The sequence below is a fragment of the Mobula hypostoma genome, chromosome 19 (assembly GCF_963921235.1).
Source record: "Mobula hypostoma chromosome 19, sMobHyp1.1, whole genome shotgun sequence".
In the NCBI taxonomy this organism is placed as follows: Eukaryota; Metazoa; Chordata; class Chondrichthyes; order Myliobatiformes; family Myliobatidae; genus Mobula; species Mobula hypostoma.
This window is the reverse complement of record NC_086115.1, coordinates 66,175,860-66,199,691: the sequence shown is the minus strand read 5'-3', so window position 1 is coordinate 66,199,691 and position 23,832 is coordinate 66,175,860. Positions and strand designations below refer to the sequence as shown.

Below are 23,832 nucleotides of genomic sequence, written 5' to 3'. Positions count from 1 at the left end.
GGACCTGTTCTGGGACCCCTACTCTTCGTGATTTTTATAAATGACCTGGATGAGGAAGTGGAGGGATGGGTTAGTAAACTGCTGATGACACAAAGGTTGGGGGTGTTGTGGATAGTGTGGAGGGCTGTCAGAGGTTACAGCGGGATATGGACATTCAAAACTGGGCTGAGAAGTGGCAGATGAGAGTTCAACCCAGATAAGTGTGAGGTGGTTCATTTTGGAAGGTCAAATGTGATGGCTGAATATAGTATTAATGGTAAGACTCTTGGCAGTGTGGAGTGTCAAAGGGATATTGGGGTCTGAGTCCATAGGACACTCAAAGCTGCTGCACATGTTGATTCTGTGGTTAAGGCGGCATACGGTGCATTGGCCTTCATCAATTGTGGGATCGAGTTTAGGAGTCAAGAGGTAATGTTGCAGCTATATAGGACCCTGGTCAGACCCCACTTGGAATACAGTGCTCAGTTCTGGTTGCCTCATTACAGGAAGGATGTGGAAACCACAGGAAGGGTGCAGAGGAGATTTACCAGGATGTTGCTTGGATTGGGGAGCATGCCTTTTGAAAACAGGTTGAGTGAACTCGGCCTTTTCTCACTGGAGCAACGGAGGATGAGAGGTGACCTGATAGAGGTGTATAAGATGATGAGAGGCATTGATTGTGTGGATCGAGGGCTGAAATGGCTAGCATGAGAGGGCACAGTTTTAAGGTGCTTGGAGGCAGGTACAGAGGAGATGTCAGGGGTAAGTTTTTTTTTACGCAGAGAGTGGTGAGTGCGTGGAATGGGCTGCCAGCAATGGTGGTAGAGGCGTATACGACAGGGTCTTTTAAAAGGCTCCTGGAGAGGTACATGGAGCTTAGAAAAATAGAGGGCTATGGGTAACCCTAGGTAATTTCTAAGGTAGGGACATGATTGGCACAGCATTGTGGGCCAAGGTGCCTGTATGGTGCTGCAGGTTTTCTATGTTTCTAAGTATTTAAAAATCATGTACTGCAAAATCTGTAATCTTTTGCAGTGAATGAAAAGGGTGCAAACTGGTGAAAGTTATGTTTAATTTACACACCACATAAAGCCATTAGAACAAACTTTGAAAACTCATATTCAAGATTTGAGGTACTCACTGAATATTAGCTCCTCTCCAGCTCTTTTTCGTGATTGGTCCCCTCTAATGAAATGAGAAACCAGAAAATCAACATGAAAGAACACTCCCTGATCAGAACAGCTCAATCTCTTGTATGAATGAAAATAAATACCATGTTTGCATAAGTTAATTGAACACTTGTTATGAGTGCAGCTTTGAGAAACTTGACATCCATTTCCTTTTTGAAAGGACGAACATTGGATACAAATAGAAAGAGAAATGTTGGAAGTGCTCCAGAGGTCAGGCCTATGAGATGGCTTTGTCAGTACCCTCTTGCCATCATCCTCCTCCCTCCTCCCTCCTCTGTCCTAAGCCCAGTAGGACAAAAGGGAACAAACAGGTAGTCAACTATTGAAGTGCTAAGGAGTAAAACAAATATAACTGGCAAAGAAACCTTGAGTGATGCAACAAGCCTTAAAGTAAGGTGTCAAGTTACAATGGATGAAGAATTTACCCTCACTCTAAATAACACTTCAAATATCCATGTGCTCTTGTCATACTAACACCTTTTTTAACATTCTCAAATTCATCAAGAACATGAATCTTGCATAAAGACAGGAAACATATATTGTGGTTTGTATTTTCATTATTTCAAAATGACAAATGCCTCACTCACAAACTCTCATTGATTTAAAAACTAATGTTGCAATCTTGAATTTTAATCAACTCTTTGTTTTAGCCTAAATATATTGCATATTTTAGCAGCTGACTGATGTTAGCATTTCTTCTAAATTATCGAATTTCTAATTTATAAAATACAATCAGTGGTTACTTTATTAGGTCCACCAGTACACCTACTCATTAATGCAAATCTCTAATCAGCCAATCATGTGGCAGCAACTCGATGCATAAAAGCATGCACACATGGTCAAGAGGTTCAGATGTTGTTCAGACCAAACATCAGAATGGGGAAGAAATATAACCTAAGTGACTTTGATTGTGGAATGATTGTTGGTGCCAGACGGTGGTTTGAAACTGGTCTCCGGAGATTTTCATGCACAACATCCTTTAGAGTTTACAGAGAATGGTGTGAAAAATCAAGCAGCAGTTCTGTGGGTGAAAATGCCTTGTTAACAAGAAAGATCAGAGGAAAATAGCCAAACTGGTTCAAGCTGATAGGAAGACGACAGTAACTCAGGTGTGCAAGAGCATCTCTGAATGCACAACACATCGAATTTTAAAGTGGATGGGCTACAGCAGCAGAAGACCACAAACATGCACTCAAAAGATACAGGAGATACCTAATAAAGTGGCCACTGAGTGTATGTTCTCTTGCATACTTCAATAAACTTAAGGAGCCTGCAATGTAGTACAATGTTTCAGCTTTAGGATTTATGGCCTTGAGTGCTACAACAGGTACACCGTGTGTTATTGTTTGTCACCACCAAAAAATCCTTTTGGTTGTAAGCCTGTTACTGTAAACTTTAAGAGGGTTGCAACATTTCCTTCAATTGGTGTCCAGCGTACAGAGAAAAATCTGTCTTTGAGGACTGACCCTCATAGAGACCATATCAGACACCTCAGTAACCTGAAGGGGGTTGGGGCTGATGTGTAGGAAGTCAGGGTATACAACTGCGAGGTTCTGGGGTTTTGCTGTGGTGCTGCAGTGGGGTGGGAGCAGATGAAAGAGGAGATGTGCAAAAGGAAGCAAATACAAGTTTCAATTTAGCTGGGTCCCAGTCCAGTACCATGTAACAAAAAACACAGTAAACTCTAAGAGTGATCAAGGCTGGGGCACTTCCCAAATTAAAGGGACTAATTTCTGTCCACTTTAAATTTCCTCTTATTAAATTCTTGGGTTTACTAAAATGACATTGAAAATGAGCATAAAATCACATTAATGATAAATTTGATCACTGCAGTAAGGAATATTGCTCATAGCAAAATCACTGAAAGTGGAAAAACTCAGGAAACAAACTTTTTGATGGATGTCTCGATTATATCCAGATTATTTCCTGTAATAGCCAGCAGGCTGGTCAATATTACTCATAAACAAATGACCTTTAATATTTAATTGCAAAAATGAATAATACTGCCTGTATTTCAATGGCTAGTGGAGCAAAAAGCAGAACAATTATGAATTTATTCTATAATTACGCCAGTATGCAGAAGACAAAAGTGAGGATTCCCATCTTGCATAACGGTTGCAAATTTCAAACAGAATAAAAATGTTTTCAATGAGTTCTGCTGTTGTGTGGGGGTTGACAGTGAACCTGTATAGTTTGGCTTGGCATCACACTGGAGCACTGACACAACAGCAGCATGAACAATTCTGTGCCCAATGCCCTGACAAAGCACGCTATCTTTGCATTAATAAAGGGCTGTGAAGGATTTGTAGACCGGTGTCCTTATGTTACCTTGCAAAGCCATTCTGTATTAATTCGCGCTGGAGTTTTTGGTCTTCAGCGGCATATTCTGACAGTTTGGATTCCAATGCAGGGGGAAGGATATTTGGGATGAATTTCGAAAAGAGACTTGGTGCCAGCTGTGCCCAATCTAAAAGAAAAATACACTTACAATAAACAAGATCATTACTGAATAGCATAAAGTGACTTGTTATAAAATAAGAGCATACAATGTATTTTTTTTTTCTGGTTTTGCACCAAGACTGCATGTCTTTGACAACTTCTCTAAAATAAGACCATAAGACAAAGGAGCAGAAGTAGGCCATTTGGCCCATCGAGTCTGCTCCACCAGAATGGGTATGAAAAATTTATCAGGTTTTGAAATGGAGACAAGATGAAATTCTCATGAATTATATCACATTTCATATTTGCAAACACCTTACTCAACGCTTAGAAATAAAGAATGCGAGAAAAGAAAACTACATTATATAGCTAATGGAATACATTACATTTCACACCCAATTTCCAAGCAAGAGGAGGTTGACTACCTTGTAATAACTGAAGAAACAGCCACAATAAAATTTATTTTCCAAATTAATATTGAAACAAATAAAAATAGTGATTGAATACCAATTAGTTTGAGCAACTGGAAAAAGCTGGTTAATAATATGGAGTTTTGCTATATCACAAGATCACAAGGCAAAGGAACAGTAGTAGGCCATTCGGGCCATCGAGTCTGCTCCGCCACTCCACCATGAGCTAAACTATTCTCCCATCTAGTTCCAATTTCCAGCTTTTTCCCCATATCCCTTGATACCCTGACTAATTAGATACCTATCAATCTCCTCCTTAAACACCCTCAATGATCGGGCCTCCACAGCTGTATGTGGCAACGAATTCCATAGATCCATGACCCTCTGGCTAAAAATAATTTCTCCTCATCTCTGTTTTAAATGGATACCCTCCAATTCTAAGATTGTGGCCTCTTGTCCTGGACTCACTCACAAAGTAAAACAGCCTTCTCTATCCAACCCTTTCAACATTCAAAATGTTTCTATGAGATCCCCTCTCATACTCCTATACTCTAATGAATACAGTCCAAGAGCCGACAAACGCTCCTCATATGTTAGCCCCTGCATTCCAGGAATCATCCTCGTATATCTTCTCTGAACTCTCTCCAACATCAGAACATCCCTTCTAAGATAGGGGGCCCAAGACTGCACACAGTATTCCAATAGACAATAGGTGCAGGAGTAGGTCATTCGGCCCTTCGAGCCAACACCGCCATTCACTGTGATCATGGCTGATCATCCACAATCAGTATCCAGTCCCTGCCTTATCCCCATAACCTTTGATTCCGCTATCTTTAAGAGCTCTCCACTATCTTTAAGAGCTCAAATGAGGTCTCACCAGTGCCCCATAGAGCCTCATCAACACCTCCTTACTCTTATACACTATTCCTCTTGAAATGAATGCCAACATAGCATTCGCTTTCCTTACTGCCAATCCAACCTGGTGGTTAACCTTTAGGGTATCCTGCACGAGGACCCCCAAATCCCTTTGCACTTCTGATTTTTGAATTTTCTCCCCATCTAAATAGTAATCTGCCTGATTATTTCTTCTTCCAAAATGTACAACCGTACATTTCTCAACATTGTATCTCATCTGCCATTTCTTTGCCCACTCTCCTAAACTGACCAAGTCTCTCTGCAACCTTTCCGTTTCTTCAACACTTCCTGCTCCTCCATCTATCTTGGTGTCATCCGCAAACTTAGCCACAAAACCATTTAATCCATAATCTAAATTATCGATATACATTGTAAAAAGAAGCGGCCCCAACACCGACCCCTGCGGAACACCATTCGTAACCGGCAACCAATCAGAATAGGATCCCTTTATTCCCACCCTTTACTTTCTGCCTATCAGCCAATGCTCCACCCATTTCAATATCTTTCCTGTAATTCCATGGGCTGTCATCTTATTAAGCAGCCTCATATGCGGCACCTTATCGAAGGCCTTTTGAAATTCCAAATACACAACATCCACAACCTCTCCCTTATCAATCTTATTTGAAATTACCTCAAAAAATTCCAATAGGTTGGTGAGGCAGGATCTTCCCTTCATGAAACCATGCTGGCTTCGGCCTATCTTGTCATGTACCTCGAGGTATTTCATAACCTCGTCCTTGAGGATCGACTTCAATAACTTTCCAACTACCGATGTCAGACTAATAGGTCTGTAATTTTCTCTTTGCTGCCTCCCTCCTTTCTTAAACAGCGGAACTACATTTGCGACCTTCCAGTCCTTCGGAACCATGCCAGAGTCTATGGATTCCTGGAAGATCATTTCCAATGCCTCCACAACCTCTAAAGCCACCTCCTTCAGAACCCGTGGGTGCACCTCATCCAGTCCGGGAGACTTATATATTCTTAGTCCATTTAGCTTCCTAAGCACTTTCTCTCTAGTAATCTTGACTATACCTAATTCTATTCCCTGAGACCTCTGGCTATCAGGTAAGTCGCTAATATCTTCCACTGTGAAGACTGATGCAAAATACTCATTTAGTTCCTCTGCCCATTATAATTTCTACCGCATCATTTTCAATCGGTCCTATATCTACCCATGTCACTCTTTTACTCTTCATATATTAAAAAGAACTCTTAGTATCCTTTTTTATGTTAATTGCCAACTTCCTTTCATAATTCATCTTTTCTTTCCTAATGAATTTCTTAGTTTCCTTCTGTAAGTTTTTAAAAAGTCATCCAGTCCTCAGTTTTCCCACTAATTTTTGCTTCCTTGTACGCCGTCTCTTTTGCTTTTATTTTAGCCTTAACCTCTCTCGTTAGCCACATTTGTGCCATTTTTCCCATTCATGATTTTCTTTTTTCTTGGAGTATATTTTTCCTGCACTTTCCTTATTTCTTGTAGGAATTTCATCCAATTCTGCTCTACCGTCCCTCCATCTAGCTTACTTTTCCAATCTACTTGGGCCAGTTCCTCTCTCATACCACTGTAATTTCCTTTGTTCCACTGAGATATCGATACACCTGATACCAGCTTCTCCTTTTCAAATTTGAAAGTGAACTCAATCATAATATGATCACTACTTCCAAGGGGTTCCATTACCTCCAGCTCCCTAATCGCCTCAGGTTCATTACACAGCACCCAGTCCAAAACAGCCGGTCCCCTGGTGGGCTTATGGACAAACTGCTCCAAAAAACCATCCCGTAGGCATTCTACAAACTCTCTATCCTGAAATCCAGCACCTTCTTGACTTTCCCAATCCACTTTCATATTAAAATCCCCCATAATTATCTTGACATTTTCCTTCTGACACGCTTTTTCTATTTCCAGCTGTAACTTGTAGTCCACATTCCGGCTGCTGTTTGGAGGCCTGTATATAACTGCCATTAGTGTCTTTTTACCCTTGCAATTTCTTAATTCTACCCATAAGGATTCTACCTCTTCTGATCTTATGTCCCTTCTTTCTAGTGATTTGATATCATTACTTACCATCAGGGCCACGCTACCCCCTTTACCTACCTTCCTATCTTTCCTATACACTGTGTATCCTTGGATATTCAGCTCCCATCACATCCATCATTTAGCCATGACTCGGTGATGGCCACAATGTCATATCTTTTAACCTGTAGCTGTACAACAAGATCATCCACTTTATTTCTAATGCTGTGTGCATTTAAGTACAGTACACTTAGATCAGTATCTGTTACCGATTTTGCCATATTTCTATCGCACAGCAAATTATCCTGTCTATTCACCTGCCTGTCCTTCTTGCCATCTTTGCTGTACAGTATCTTTGACTTATTTCTATTTTCCTCTTCCTCAACCCTAACACCCTGGTTTCCTTCCCCCTGCCAGCTTAGTTTAAACCCTCCCTAACAGCTATATTAAACAATCCCGCCAGGATATTAGTACCCTTTGAGTTCAGGTGTAACCCATCGGTTTTGTATAAATCATACCTCCCCCAAAATAGATCCCAATGATCCAAGAATTTGAAGCCCTGCCCCCTGCACCAGTTACTTAGCCACACATTCATCTGTTTAATTCTGCTATTCTTACCTTCATTAGCGTGTGGCTCAGGCAGTAATCCTGAGATTATTACTCTGGAGATCCGGTTTTTCAATTTTCTTCCTAGCTCCCAGTAATCTTCCTTCAGGACCTCCTCTCTTTTTCTGTCTATATCATTGGTACCAACATGTACCAAGACTTCTGGCTGCTCGCCCTCTCTCCTCAGAATACTCTGGACCCGATCTGGGACATCCTGTACCTGGCACCAGGGAGGCAACACACCATCCGAGTATCCTTGTCCGGCTTGCAGAATCTCTTATCTGTTCCCCTCACCATGGAATTCCCTATAACTACTGCATTTCTCCTTGCTCTTTTGATCATGGCACTGGGCAGAGTGCCAGAGTCCCGTTCGCTGTGGTCTTCCCCTGTCAGGTCAACCTCTCCAGCAGTATCTAAAATGATATATCGATTTCTGAGGGGGACTGTCACTGAGGTGCTATCCACTGTCTCTCTATAGGTATTATCAATCACCTCCTCACTTTCCCTAATTAGCTGAAGGTCATCAAGTTGCAGCTCCAGATCCCTAACAAGGTCCTTAAGGAGCCTCATCTCAATGCACCTGGTGCAGATGTAATCCTTGGGGAGGCTGGGAGGCTCCCATGTAAAGAGTTATTGTCTCTGAGCTTTGTATTTATCACATTGATTTTGCTATCAGCATCAAGGGCCAAAATAGCCTCCTCTGGCATTGTCATCTCTAGTTTCTATTATAACTTAACGTTAAATGATTCTCCATCAGATACAAAACATCGAATTCAGTGCATTCTCATTGCACAGCTATTGTAGCAACTGTACAAAGCATACTTTGCACTGTTCCTAAAAATGCAATAAGTTTGAAACAGAGATCATTTGAAATCATGCAAATATTTTAAATGATCAGAATTTCTGCCTGCCTCAGCACAGTAAGACTTCTTTTGAGAATTTGATATTTTGCGCGTTTTGCATCCTTCCTCTTTCTGAGAAGCTCACAATTTGCCTGCCCTGCATACATGGGAAGGAATTTCAATGAATTAAGATTATCATCATTATACAATAACAGCAAAAAAATAAAACAGGTGAACCATTAAAGAAAAAGTAACTCCCAGAAAAGAAAGGGTCATACCTCTGTGCAGGATGCCCTAAAGTTTATTAGGCAGGCTGAGTCTGTGGTGAGGAAGGCAAATGCAATGTTAGCATTCACTTCAAGTTGACTAGACTATAAGTAAGGATGTAATGTTGAGACTTTATAAAACATTGGTGAGGCTCACTTCGAGCATTGTGAGCAGTTTTGGGCCCTTCTTAGAAAGGATGTGCTGAAACTGGAGAGGGTTCAAAGGAGGTTCACGAAAATCATTGCAGGACTGAATGGATTATTCCTGGAATCATCCTTGTGAACCTCCTCTGGACCCTCTCCAATGCCAGCACATCTTTTCTAAGATGAGGGGCCCAAAACTGTTCACAATACTCAAGGTGAGGCCTCACCAGTGCCTTATAAAGCCTCAGCATCACATCCCTGTCCTTGTGTTCTAGACCTCTTGAAATGAATGCCAACATGGCATTTGCCTTCCTCACCACTGACTCAACCTGCAAGTTAACCTTCAGGGTGTTCTGCACAAGGACTCCCAAGTCCCTTTGCATCTCAGTTTCCTGGATTTTCTCCCTGTTTAGAAAATAGTCTGCACATTTATTTCTACTACCAAAGTGCATGACCATGCATTTTCAAACATTGTATTTCATTTGCCACTTTCTTGCCTATTCTTCTAATCTGCATCCTACCTGTTCTCTCAGCACTACCTGCCCCTCCACCAATCATCGGCAAACTTGACAACAAATCCATCTATTTCATCATCTAATTCATTGATATACAGCATAAAAAGAAGTGGTCTCAACACCGACCCCTGTGGAACACCACTAGTCACTGGCAGCCAATCAGAAAAGGATCCTTTTATTCCCACTCGCTGCCTCCTACCAATCAGCCAACGCTCTAACTCTCTAACCATGTTAGTAACTTTCCTGTAATACCATGGGCTCTTAAGTTGGTAAGCAGCCTCATGTGTGGCACCTTGTCCAAATATACGTGATCCACTGCATCCTCTTTATCTATCCTACTTGTAGTCTCCTCAAAGAATTCCAACAGGTTCATCAGGCAGGATTTTCCCTGAAGGAAACCTTGCTGTCTTCGTACTACCTTGTCCTGTGTTACCAAGTACTCCATCATCTCATCCTTAACAATTGACTAACAACTTCCCAAACACTGAGGTCGGCTAACTGGTCTATAATTTCCTTTTTGTTGCCTTCCTCCTTCCTTAAAGAGTGGAGTAACATTTTGCAATTTTCCAGGACTCTGGCACCATGCCAGAGTCCAATGATTTTTCAAAGATCATTTATAATGCCACCACAATCTCTAATGCTACCTCTTTCAGAACCCTAGGGTGCAGTTCCTCTGGTCCAAGTGACTTATGTACCTTTAGGTCTTTCAGCTTTTTGAGCACCTTCTCTCTTGTAACAGTAACTGCACCCACTTCTCTTCCTTCACACACTACAACATCACGCATACTGCTAGTGTCTTCCACAGTGAAGACTGACGCAAAATACTCATTTAAGTCATCAGCTATCCACTTGTCCCCCGTTAAAAATGCTTTCCTTGCCCTTTCCCAAAGCAGTGTTCCCTTATCCCCTGCCGCAGCTGCCCCTTGGCCTTTCCCAAAGGAGCATCCCCTTACCCCTGCGGTTGCTGCCCTTGGCCTTTCCCAAAGCAGCATCCCTTTACTCCTGCGGTTGCTGCCTTTGGCCTTTCCCAAAGGAGCATCTCTTTTCCCCTGCGGTTGCTGCCCTTGGCCTTTCCCAAAGAGCATCCCTTTTCCCCGCCGTTGTTTTCCTCATATTTGAAAATTCTTGGAACTGTGTTGCTGTAATAACCATGGCAAAATTCTATAATGTAGCTTAAAGATGTCAAGATACTTAGAGCAGTGGTGTAAATGGTAAAGACCTGGCATGATGGAAGAAGTATTGATCAAGTAAACTGCTTTCTCTGATATATAGTGTTGCTCTGATTGTTCCTGGTTGGAGCTGCATACATCCAGACAAATGAACCTTACTCAAAAATATGATGAGCTGTGCCTTGTAGATGCTGAAAACTTTTTGGAGAACTACTCCCATATGATTCCTAGGTTCTGGCCTGTTCATGCAGCTACAGTATTTGGATGACTGGTCTAGGTAAAGCTTTGGGTCAGTGATTACGCTGGGATATTGATAAATTGTTGAACGTTAAAGTGGCAGAAAAGTTCTCTTTTATTACAGGCTGATCATTGCCTCCTCTGCTATAGATGTTACACACCACACTAACTCAAACCAGAGCCATGCTACAAGGTACTGTCATCATCGAATATGCAGATTTCTGACAAAATGAAGCAGGAAGATGCAGCTCTGATTGTCAAGTCCTGGACATTTTTGCAGTAGGTTGTCAATTAAATTTCTCTGCCACCCTTGATCAGGAGACGATCCCCCCTGCCGCGCCCGGTCAGGAGATGCCTCCCCCCGCCGCGCCCGGTCAGGAGACGCCCCCCCCGCCGCACCCGGTCAGGAGACGATCCCCCCGCCGCGCCCAGTCAGGAGATGATCCCCCCGCTGCGCCCGGTCAGGAGACGGCTGCCTGCCGCGCCCGGTCAGGAGACGATCCCCCCGCCGCGCCCGGTCAGGAGACGATCTCCCCGCCGCGCCCGGTCAGGAGACGCCCCCCCCCGCCGCACCCGGTCAGGAGACGATCCCCCCGCCGCGCCTGGTCAGGAGACGGCTGCCTGCCGCACCCGGTCAGGAGACGATCCCCCCGCCGCGCCCGGTCAGGAGATGCCTCCCCCCGCCGCGCCCGGTCAGGAGACGCCCCCCCCCCGCCGCACCCGGTCAGGAGACGATCCCCCCGCCGCGCCCAGTCAGGAGATGATCCCCCCGCTGCGCCCGGTCAGGAGACGGCTGCCTGCCGCGCCCGGTCAGGAGACGATCCCCCCGCCGTGCCCGGTCAGGAGACGATCTCCCCGCCGCGCCCGGTCAGGAGACGCCCCCCCCCGCCGCACCCGGTCAGGAGACGATCCCCCCGCCGCGCCTGGTCAGGAGACGGCTGCCTGCCGCACCCGGTCAGGAGACGATCCCCCCGCCGCGCCCGGTCAGGAGACGGTTACCTGCCGCGCACGGTCAGGGGACGATCCCCCCGCTGCACCCGGTCAGGGGACGGTCCCCCCGCCGCACTCGGTCAGGAGACGGCTGCCTGCCGCACTCAGGCAGATGATGCCATGATATCAAAAGACAGTTCTGGAACTCCTGCATTCCTCCTTTACATTTGAGGGATGTGGGCTTTGCAGGCTGAGCAAGCATTTAATTGTCCATCCCCAGATGCCCTTGAGAAGTCGTAAGAGAGATACCTTCTGAAACTGTTGTGGGCTACACCTAAAATGCGGCTTGAGAAGAAGTACAGAAGCCTTGGATACCACACCATCAGCTTCAGGAATAGTTATTAACATATAAGCATTAGGTGCCTGAACCGACGTGGATAACTTTATTCACCAGCACTCTTAACTGACTCTACAATCTACAAACTCACTTTCAAGGTCTTACATTGTCAGTATTACTTCCATTTGCAGTTTGTCTGCTTTTGCACATTGGTTGCTTGTCAGAATTTATGGGTAGTTTTTCATAAAATTATACCAATCTTTGTCCCTGTAAATGCCCACAAGGAAATTAATCCTAAAATAGAAAGTAGTAACATATATGTCAGAAATTGCCCCCCAATGTCTGGTGGCAGGCTGTACGATCGGGGTTCAATTCTCACCACAGACTGTAGGGAGTCTATATGTTCTCCCCGTGACCGTATGGGTTTCTTCTCACATTCTAAAGACATATGGTTAGGTTTAATGAATCGTGGGCATGCTCTGTTGGTGCCAGAAGGGTGGCAACATCTGCGGGGAGGGGGGAGAGGGAGGGGGAGGGGGATGTTAAAGAAGTAGTGTTTTGCGGCGGACCAATCGATTCACGATTCATTAGCAGGAGCAAATAAAAGTAAAGCAGGACCAAAGCAGAGCAGCCATTGTGTGAGTGGACCAGTGTAGGAGGGGAAGTTGAGGCTTTGGCAGGGAGGCACAGGTAAGAATCAGGTAAGGCTGTTGTAGGAGTTCAATAAAAAGTCACGAAATTGCAGCTAATTAAATAAGGTTGGGATGTTGCAGGATCAGGTGATATGCTGTAGCTGTATGATGAGGGAGCTGGTGGATCCCATTGTGGTCCCTGGTGACCACATCTATAAGACCATATATTCTCTTATATTCTATACTTCTAGAAATGAATGCCAACATTGCATTCGCCTTCTTCACAACCGATTCAACCTGCAGGTTAACCTTTAGGGCATCTTTCACAAGGACTCCCAAGTCCCTTTGCATCTCCGCATTTTGAATTCTCTCCCCATCTAAATAATAGTCTGCCCATTTATTTCTTCCACCAAATTGCATGACCATACACTTTCCAACATTGTATTTCATTTGCCACTTCTTTGCCCATTCTCCTAAACTATCCAAGTCTCCCCGCAGACTCTCTGTTTCCTCAACTAACCACTCCTCCACCTATCTTTGTACCATCGGCAAATTTAGCCACAAATCCATTAATACGTAGTCCAAATCATTGGCATGCATCGTAAAAAGCAGCGGTCCCAACACCAACCCATGTGGAACTCCACTGGTAACCGGCAGCCAGCCAGAATAGGATCCCTTTATTCCCACTCTGTTTTCTGCCGACCAGCCAATGGTCCACCCGTGCTAGTAACTTCCCTGTAATTCCATGGGCTCTTATCTTGCTAAGCAGCCTCATGTGCGGCACCTTCTCAAAAGCCTTCTAAAAATCCAAGTACACCACGTCTACTGTATCTCCTTTGTCTATCCTGCTTGTAATTTCCTCAAAGAATTGCAGTAGGTTTGTCAGGCAGGATTTTCCTTTCAGGAAACCATGCTGGCTTTGGTTTGTCATGTGCCTCCAGGTACTCTGTAATCTCATTCCTAACAATCGATTCCAACAACTTTCCAACCACTGATGTCAGGCTAACAGGTCTATAGTTTCCTTGCTGCTGCCTCCCACCCTTCTTAAATAGCAGAGTACCATTTGCAATTTTCCAGTCATCTGTTACAATGCCAGAATCTACTGATTTTTGAAAGATCATTGTTAATGCCTCCACAATCTCTCCAGCTACTTTCTTCAGAACCCGAGGGTGCATTCCATCAGGTCCAGGAGATTTATTCAACCTCAGATCATTAAGCTTCCTGAGCACCTTCTCAGTCGTAATTTTCACTGCACAAACTTCACTTCCCTGACACTCTTGAACGTCCAGTATACTGCAGACGTCTTCCACTGTGAAGACAGATGCAAAATACGCATTCAGTTCCTCTGCCACATCTGAATCTCTCATTATAATATCTCCAGCGTCATTTTGTATTGGTTCTATATCTACGCTCGACTCTCTTTTATCTACAGCAAGTGTTGGCTGCTCGAGGAACTCAGGCTCCAAGTTGATGACCTGGATTCTGAGCTTCAAACACTGTGGCACATCAAGAGTTACCTGGATTCTCTGTTTCAGAAGGTAGTCACACCCATTAGATTAGCTGCCTCAAATTTGATTCGTGGTCAGGGACAAGAGGGTGTGACTGCGAGTGAGTGGGTAGTGGGATCCAAGAGACAGTGCTGGAGGAGTCTTAGCCCTTGAGATTGTCCAACAGGTCTGAGATTCTTGCTCCCCGTGTGGATGAGAGTGGGGTCTGTAGGAAGGGGGAAGAGAAGCGAAGTGTAGTGGAAATTGAGGATAGTATAGTGAGGGGAATAGACAGAGTTTTCTGTCGTGAGGATAGAGTGTTCTGAAGGCTGTGTTACCTGTCTGGGGCCCAGGTTTAGGACATCTTATCTGACCTACAGAGAAATTCGGAGTGGGAGGGGCAAGAACCAGTTGTCATGTCCATGTGGGTACCAATGACATAGGTAGAACAAAGAAACAGGTTCTGCTGAGGGAATTTGAGCAGCTAGAAACTAAATTAAAAAGCAGAACTAAAAAAGTGGTAATCACTGGATTAGTACCTGAGCTACGTGCAAATTGGCATTGCATCAAGAAGATTAGAGAGTTAAATATGAGGCTCAAGGATTGGTGTGGGAGAAGTGGGTTTGAATTCATGGGAAATTGGCACCAGTATTGGGGAAGCAGGGAGCTGCACCAATAGACTGGCTCCACCTGAACCGTGATGGGACCTGGATTCTAGCGAATCGCATAACTAGGGCTATGGATAGGGCTTTAAACTAAATAGTAAATAGTATGGGGGTGGGTTCAACAGATTGGAGAAGTATGGATAAGGTAAAAGAGAAAGAGTGTGGATAAAGATAAAGACAAAGCAAAAGATAAAAAAGAAAAAAGTAAAGCAAGGTCGAGTGCCAAAGAGAAAATGATTACAAGATTTTAAAAACACAATGAGTGTAAAGGCACTTTATCTGAATGTCTGTAGCATTCGAAATAAGATCAGTGAAATTGTGGCACAAATAGGTACAAAGGGGTATGATTTAGTGGCCATTACAGAAACGTGGTAGCAGGGTGGACAGGATTGGAAATTAAATATCCAAGGATATCAGGTGATATGAAAGGATAGACAGGAAGGTAAGGGAGGTGGGATGGCGCTCTCAATTAAGGATGAGATCAGGGCGATAGTGAGAGATGATACAAGATCTAAGGAGCAGAATGTTGAATCCATCTTAGTAGAGATTAGGTAAAGGGGAAAAAAATCACTGGTGGGAGTTGCTTGGAAAATATGTTATTTATGACCAGCAAGTGACAATCGACCTACTCAACTGTAACATCAGCCGATTGTCAAAATCAATGAATTTTCACAGCAAGTTTAGATACCATGTTATCAACTTCACCACAAAATTCACCACAAAAATGTGTTACACAATCTCATGCTGATTTCAATGGGACCAAAAAGATGACAAGATGATCGTAAGAAGTAGAATCTTTGTGGATAGAGTTAAGAAACTACAGGGGTAAAAGGACCCTGATGGGAGTTACATACAGGCCTCTGAACGGTAGCCAGGATGTGGGCTACAAATTACATTGGGACATAGAAAAGGCATGTCAAAAGGGCAATGTTATTCAATATGCAGGTAGATTTGGAATATCAGGTTGGTGCTGATTTTGGATCCCAAGAGTAAGGATTTGTAGAATGCCTATAAGATGGTAGATCATGCTTGTATTTATTGAATTGAATTGACATTTTTTACTTACATCCTTCACATACATGAGAAGAAAAATATTTGTTACGTTTCCGTCTAAATATGCAATATGCAATTTATATTAATATGTAATAAATAGTATGTACAGTGGGACAGTCAATATAACACAGAAATACAATTGTATCAGCGTGAATTAATCAGTCTGGTGGGCTGGTGGAAGAAGCTGTCCCGGAGCCTGTTGGTCCTGGCTTTTATGCTGCGGTACTGTTTCCCGGAAGTTGCAGCTGCTGGAACAGTTTGTGGCTGGGGTGACTTGGGTCCCCAATGATCCTTTGGGCCCTTTTTACACATCTGTCTTTGTAGATGTCCTGAATAGTGGGAAGTTCACACCTACAGAACCACTGGGCTGTCCGCACCATTCTCTGCAGAATCCAGCAACTGAGGGAAATACTGTTCCCATAGCAGGCAGTAATGCAGCCAGTCAGGACGCTCTCAATTATGCTCCTGTAGAAAATTATTAGGGTTTAGGGGCCCATACCAAATTTCTTCAACCGTCTGAGATGAAAGAGGTGCTGTTGTGCTTTTTCCACCACACAGCTGGTACGTACAGACCACGTGAGATCCTCAGTGATGTGTATGCCAAGGAACTTAAAGCTGTTCAGCTGTCAACCCTAGATCCATTGATGTCAACAGGGGTCAGCCTGTCTCCATTACTCCCTGTGTCCTCAACCAACTCCTTTGTTTTTGTGACATTGAGGGAGTTATTCTGGATTGGGTGTTGTGTAATGAACCAGATTTGATTAGGGAGCTTTAGGTAAAGGAACCTTTAGGACTGAGTGATCATATTATGATAGAATTCACCCTGCAATTTGAGAGGCAGAAGCTAAAGTCAGAAATATCAGTAATATAATGTAGTAAAGGTAATTACTGAGACATGAAAGAGCAGCTGTCCAAAGTTGCTTGGGAGGGGACAATACCAGGAATGACAGCAGAGCAGCAACGGCTGGGGTTTCTGGGATCAATTCGGAAGGTGCAGGATAGATACATCCCAAAGAAGTAGTAGTATTCTAAAGGCAGGATGATGCAACTGTAGCTGATAAGGGAAGTCAAGGCCAACAAAAATGCAAAAACGAATGCATATAATAGAGCAAAGATTAATGGAAAATTAGAGGATTGGGATACTTAAAAGAACAACAGAAGACAAATGCTTTTCAGATATATAAAGAGTAACAATGAGGCAAGAGTAGATATTGGACCACAGGACAAGGTCTGAAGGTAGGTAAGTCACCTGCACCAGATGGACTACACCACAGCATTCTGAAATAGATTGTGGAGGCATTATTCTAGCATGGTTCTAGAGAACTGAAAAATTGTAAATGTCACTCCACTATTCAAGAAGGGATGGAAGTAGAAGAAAGAAAATTATAGTCAGTTAGCCTGACCTCAGTGGTTGGGAAGATGTTAGAGTCAATTGTTAAGGAGGTAGTTTCAGCATACGTAGAGGCCCATGATAAAATAGATCAAAGACTACGGCTTTCTTAAGGGAAAATCTTGCTTGACAAACCTGTTGGAATTCTTTTTGAGGAAATAACAAGCAGGATAGACAAAGGAGATTGGTTGATGTTGTGTACTTGGATTTTCAGAAAGCCTTTGACAAAGTGTACATGAGGCTGCTTAACAACATAAAAACGCAAGGTATTACTGGAAAGCTACTAGCATATAGAGCGTTGGCTGACTGGTAGGAGGTCAGAGTGTTAATAAATGGTCGGAGGTCAGAAAGCCTTTTCTGATTGGTTGCCGGTGACTAGTGGTGTTGCGCAAGGGCCGGTGCTGAGACCACTTCTATTTACATTGAATGTCAATGATTTGGATGACGGATTTGATGGCTTTGAGGCCAAGTTTGCAGACAATATGAAAATAAGTGGAGGGACAGGCAGTGCTGAGGAAGCAGGAAGGTTGCCGAGAGGGGCAGGAAATGTTGAGGGGCAGGAAATGTTGAGAAGCAGGAAGTTCTCATGCAGGATCCCCTAAATGTTAACTTACAGGCTGAGTTGGTGGTGAGGAAGGTAAATGCAATGTTAGCATTTACTTTGAGAGGATGGGAATATAAAAGCAAAGATGTAATGCCAAGGCTTTATAAGGCTTGGGTGAGGCATCACTTGGGAGTATTGTGAACAGCTTTGGGCCCCTTATTTAAGAAAGGATTTGCTGACATCAGAAAGGATTTCTCAACCTGGAGGTTAGTGAAGAAGGCAAATGCAATGTTGGCATTTATTTCTAGAGGTATAGAATATAAGAGCAGGGATATGATGCTGAGGCTCTATAGGGCACTCGTGAGACCACACTTGGAGTATTGTGTGCAGTTTTGGGCTCCTTATTTTAGAAAGGATATACTGACATTGGAGAGGGTTCAGAGAAGATTCATGAGAATGATTCCAGGAATGACAGGGTTACCATATGAGGAACGTCTGGCAGCTCTTGGGCTGTATTCCCTGGAGTTCAGGAGGATGAGGGGGGATCTCACAGAAACATTCCGAATGTTAAAAAACCTGAACAGATTAGATATGGCAAAGTTATTTCCCATGGTAGGGAATTCTAGGACACCTTCAGGATTGAAGGACATCCATTTAGAACTGAGATGTGGAGAAATTACTTTAGTCAGAGGGTGGTAAATCTGTGGAATTTGTTGCTACAAGCGGCTGTGGAGGCCAAGTCATTGGGTGTATTTAAGGCAGAGATAGATAGGTTCTTGATTAGCCAGGGCATCAAAGGGTATGGGGTGAAAGCAGGGGAGTGGGGATGACTGGAAGAATTAGATCAGCCCATGACTGAATGGTGGAACAGACTCAATGGGCCGAATGGCCTACTTCTACTCCTACATCTTTCTGGTCTTATGATCCAGAGGAAGTTCACAAGAATTATTCTGGGAATGAAAGGCTTATCCTATAAGGAACGATCGATGGCTCTGGGTCTTTACTCACTGGAATTTATAAGATCGATGAGGTATCTCATTGAAACCTATCGAATGCTGAAAGGCCTAGATACAGTGGATGTAGAGAGGATGCTACTTATGGTGGGGAAATCTCATACCAGAGGACACAGCCTCAGAATTGAGGCAAGTCCATTTGGAATGGATATAGGAGGAATTTCTTTAGCTAGAGGATGGGGAATTTGTAGATTTAATTGCCACGGGTGGCTGTGGAGGCCAGGTCATTGGGTGTATTTAAGGCAGAGGTTGATAGGTTCTTGAAGTCAGGGCGTGAAAGGATATGGAGAAAAGACAGAAGAATGGGGTTGAGAAGGAAATGGATCCATCATGATGAAATGGTGGAGCAGACTCGATGGTCCAAATGGCCTAATTCTGCTGCTATATCTTATGGCCTAAAAACCATTCAGCTTTACAAGCCAAAACAGAATACTTAAATTAAGACCCATGTACTAAAGCTACACATATTTTATCTAATTAACCCCTTCAGTAATATACAGTGTACTTGATTAACCAACTTTTGTTTGTGGTTGCTAAGGCCAAGTTGAATGCCAAAGTCAAGCAAGGAGATAATGCTGAGCCTTTATAAGACACTAGTCAGACTGCACTTGGGAGTATCGTTAATAGTTTTGTGCCGCGTATCTCAGAAAGGATATCATTGGAGAGAGTCCAGAAGAGGTTCACCAGGATGATTCCAGGGATGAAGAGGTTAACATATGAGGAGTGTTTGCCAGTTTTGAGCCTACACTTACTGGATGCGGGGGTATCTCATAGGAACCTACTGAATGTTGAAAGGACTTAGGGTGGATGTGGAGAGGATATTTCCTGTGGTGGGAGTATCCAGAACTAGAGGGCCCAGTATCAAAATTCAGGGGTGACCTTCAAGAACAGAGATAAGGGGGAATTTTTTTAGCCAGGGAGTAGTGAATCTGTGGAATGTTCTGCCACAGACTGCGGTGGAGGCCAAGTCCGTGGGTATATTTAATGTGGAAGTTAATCATTTCCTGATAGGTCAGGGCATCAAAGGATGTGGTGAAAAGGCAGGTGTATGGGTTGAGTGTGATCCAGGATCAGCCATGACGGAATGGTAAAGCAGACTCGATGGGATGAATGGCCTAATTCTGCTCCAATCTTATGATCACTTGCAGTATTGCAAAAGACGCCTGAGGGCAGAAAGCAATAAATTAACCCTGGAAATAAGACTATGATTTAAAAAGATATTATAAAGTGGAAGGGTGCAAGATAAAGGAATAAAAGAACTTCACAATTGTAAAGGGTAGTGTATTAGGAGCTTCAGAATAATGCTTTGCAACATTACTTCAAGATGTAAAAAACCTTCAATAAGCCTTGAATAATATATTTTATTTAAAGCAAAGCAAAAGGCACTTACCAGGTCTAAGTGTATATAAGCCTTTAACTATATTTGCCATGGTTGAAGGAGTGATCTTAAATGGAGTTGACTGAGCTTCTATTAGTAAAGCTGAAACAAATTTTAAAAAGATAATATTAAGTTAAAGGACAACCATTATTCTTAAATTGTAAATTATCCAAATATTTATTCAGAGTGAAAGACACCAGTTATATTAATTTTAAACACACATTCATATCTTGACCTTACTGGCAAGCTAGAATTTTTAATTCACTTTATGAAAGTGAGGTGCATCTCCTTCATCACAGATGAATTTATGCCAAGAAGTTTAGACTGCAGCTGTCTTGAAATGCTTACAGTAAACTGATTCCAATATGAAACACTATTGTACTGAAGAGATCAGTTCAAATCAGTTTAATATTGCTTGATGCACTTCTATTGCAACAGCAAAAAAGGCTGCAGTGTAACCTTTCTATTCAGCCATTCTAAATACTACTATAAACTGAATATTTTCACATTAAAACACACTGTAGCGATGTGTTACACACAGAGCTAGAAATAACGACACACAGTCTATAAGTTGCACTCGAGACAAGTTTATTCAAACTTCGCGGCACTGTCTTTCACGCAGTTCCATTCCCGCCCTCTCCGGGCGGAAATGACGTCAGAGGTGCATTACAAAAGTCTCTTCCCGTGCGTGGGCTTTCTCCCCTTGCTGATGAAGAAGGCCCAGCGCCATTTTGGGGCTGGCCTCTCTGCCGACGTGCGTGCCATTTTGTGAGCCGGTTCCCCTGTGTAGAAAGTGGGTGGTCCCTGGGTTGGAATGTGGTGCTGTACTCCGTGTCTGGGCATGGCTGCTGTGAACTGCGGTGCCAGAACCGATGGAAAGTCCGCCAGGATTCTAGTGAATTCGTTGTCAGACGCCATGATGGAGTCTAGGTGCGTGGCTGGCAACTTGGCTTCACCCAGGGAGAACGTCTGGAAAGTCTTGGCATGGACCAGTCTTTTCCCTTGCAAGTCGACCAGCAGGCTGTGAGCTCGCAAGAAGTCTGCCCCCAGGAGTGGTTGGGCCACGGCAGCCAGTGTGAAGTCCCACGTGAATCGACTGGCGCTGAACTGCAGCTGCACTGTGCGGGTGCCGTAGGTCCATATCGTGCTGCTGTTTGTGGCCCTCAGGGTGGGTCCCGGCTCCCTATTGCGGGTGTCGTACCCCGTTGGGGGTAAGACGCTGATTTCTGCTCCGGTGTCAACCAAGAAGCGCCGTCCCCACTGTTTGTCCCAGACGTACAAGAGGCTGGCCCTGGCGTTTCCCGGGAACTTACAGGGCGGGCGATAATGGCGGGCTTCTGTGCCCCACCGCTGGTGGTAGAAATACCATTGTTCATTTGCCTCCTCACTCCTGCCTCTGTGTTGTGTGCGCTCCGTTGCCGGGCCTGGTCTGACCTGCTGTTGGGCGCACGGCTTGTTAATCTATCCGACGGACACCCCACTCTCCCTCTTGACTTTCCACAGCATCTCTGCCCGGGCCGCCACCTTCCGGGGGTCACTGAAATCTGCGTCGGCCAGCAGCAGATGCATGTCCTCGGGCAGTTGCTCTCGGAACGCCTGCTCAAACATGAGGCAGGGCTTGTGGCCTTCAGCCAGGGCCAGCATCTCGTTCATTAATGCTGATGGCGGCCTGTCTCCCAAACTGTCCAGGTGCAGCAAGCGGGCACCTCGCTCACGCCTTGACAGGCCAAAGGTCACTATGAGCAGCGCTTTGAATGCTGCATATTTGCCGTCTTCCGGGGGTGACTGTATGAAATCCTTAACCTGCGCGGCTGTCTCCTGGTCAAGGGAGCTCACCACGTGATAGTAACGTGTGGAATCCGAAGATATCTGCCGTATCTGGAACTGGGCCTCTGCTTGGTCAAACCACATGTCTGGTCGCAGCGTCCAGAAAGTTGGCAGTTTTAGTGAAACTGCATGTACAGATGAAGAGTCGATCATCTTTGGTCCAAATCCCGTTTGGACCGTTGGGGTCACCAACGTAGCGATGTGCTACACACAGAGCTAGAAATAACAACACGCAGTCTGTAAACTGCACCCGAGACTAGTTTATCCAAACTTCGCGGCACTGGCTTTCACGCAGTTCCGTTCCCACCCTCTCCGGGCAGAAATAACATCAGAGGTGCATTACAAAAGTCTCTTCCTGCGCGTGGGTTTTCTCCCCAGGCTGGTGAAGAAGGCCCAGCGTCATTTTGGGGCTGGCCTCTCTGCCGACGCTCACGCCATTTTGTGAGCCGGTTTGCCTGCATAGAAAATGGGTCGCCACAACACACAAAATCCTGGAGGAACTCAGCAGGTCAGGTAGCAGGCCGGCTCTAAATGTCGGGCGTTTACTCTTTTCCATAGATGGTGCCAGACCTACTGAGTTCCTCCAACATTCTATGTGTGTTGCTTTGCATTTCCAGCATCTGTAGATTTTCTTGTGTTTGTATTCTCATGTTAAAAACTATTTACTTTTTGCTAATCTGTGAAAATTAAAGAGACAATGCCAACTGGGGCACTAAACTGGCAAATACGTATTTCAAAGCAGTACTCGTAGAGCAAAATTTATAGATAGAAGAGGCAATTTACTTTGTTTTGTTTATTTCATTCACTTAAGGAATGTGGGCGTCGCCAGCTAAACCAGCATTTATTGCCCATCCCTAGTTGCTCTTGAGAAGGTGGTGATGAGCTGCCTTCTTGAACTGCTGCAGTCCCTGAGGTGTGGGTACACCCACAGTGCTGTTAAGGAGGGAATTCCATGATTTTGACCCAGTGACAATGAAGGAACAGCGATATGTTTCCAAGTTAGGATGGTGAGTGACTTGGAGGGGGATTTCCTAGTGGTGGTGTTCCCAGGTATCTGCTGTTCTCATCTTTCTAGATGGTAGTGGTCGTGGGTCTGGAAGGTGTTGCCTTAGGAACTTTGGCATGTTGTTGCAGTGCACCTTGAAGATAGCACACATTGCTGTAACTGTTAATCGACGGACGAGAGATTGGATGCTTGTGGAAGGGGTACCAATCAAGTGGGCTGCCTTGTACGCGATGGTGTCGAGCTTCTTGAGTGCTGATGGAGCTGCACTGATCCAGGCGAGTGGCAAGTGTTCCATTACACTCCTGACCTGAGCCTTGTAGATGGTGGACAGGCCTTGGGAAGTCAGGAGGTGAATTACATGCGGCAGGATTTCTAGCCTTTGACCTGCTCTGGTAGTCACGGTGTTTACGTGGCTAGACCAGTTCAGTTTCCTGTTAATGTTAACTCTCAGGATGCTGATAGTAGGGGATTCAATGATGGTGAATGTCAAGGGACGATAGTTAGAGCCTCTCTTGTTGGGAGATGGTCATCGCCTGGTACTTGGGTGGTACTTGTCAGCCCAAGCCTGGATATTGACCAAGTCCTGCTGCATTCGGTTATAAACTTCTTCACTATCTGAGGAGTCAAAAATGGTGCAGAACATTGTGCAGTCATCTGTGAACATTCCCACTTCTGACCTTATGACAGAAGGAAGGTCATTGATGAAGCAGCTGAAGATGGTTGGTCCGAAGACACTTCCCTGAGGAACTCCTGCAGTGATGTCGTGAGGATGAGGTGATTGACCTCCAACCACCTTTCTTTGTGTCAGGTATGATTCCAATTAGCAGAGGTTTTCACCCTAATT

At 44.3% G+C, this 23,832-nt stretch overlaps 1 protein-coding gene across 2 annotated transcripts in view; it reads right to left on the bottom strand.

The window, feature by feature from the left end:
* cacul1 (CDK2 associated cullin domain 1) overlaps positions 1-23,832 on the bottom strand; it is a 173,743-nt gene that overhangs the window by 10,491 nt on the left and 139,420 nt on the right. For both annotated transcript variants that reach the window (XM_063072081.1, XM_063072082.1), the window contains 3 exons: positions 20,168-20,257; positions 3,498-3,636; positions 1,121-1,164 (listed from right to left, as the gene is read on the bottom strand). In XM_063072081.1, the coding sequence (XP_062928151.1) occupies positions 1,121-1,164; positions 3,498-3,636; positions 20,168-20,257 (273 nt within the window). The remainder of the gene's footprint in view (positions 1-1,120; positions 1,165-3,497; positions 3,637-20,167; positions 20,258-23,832) is intronic.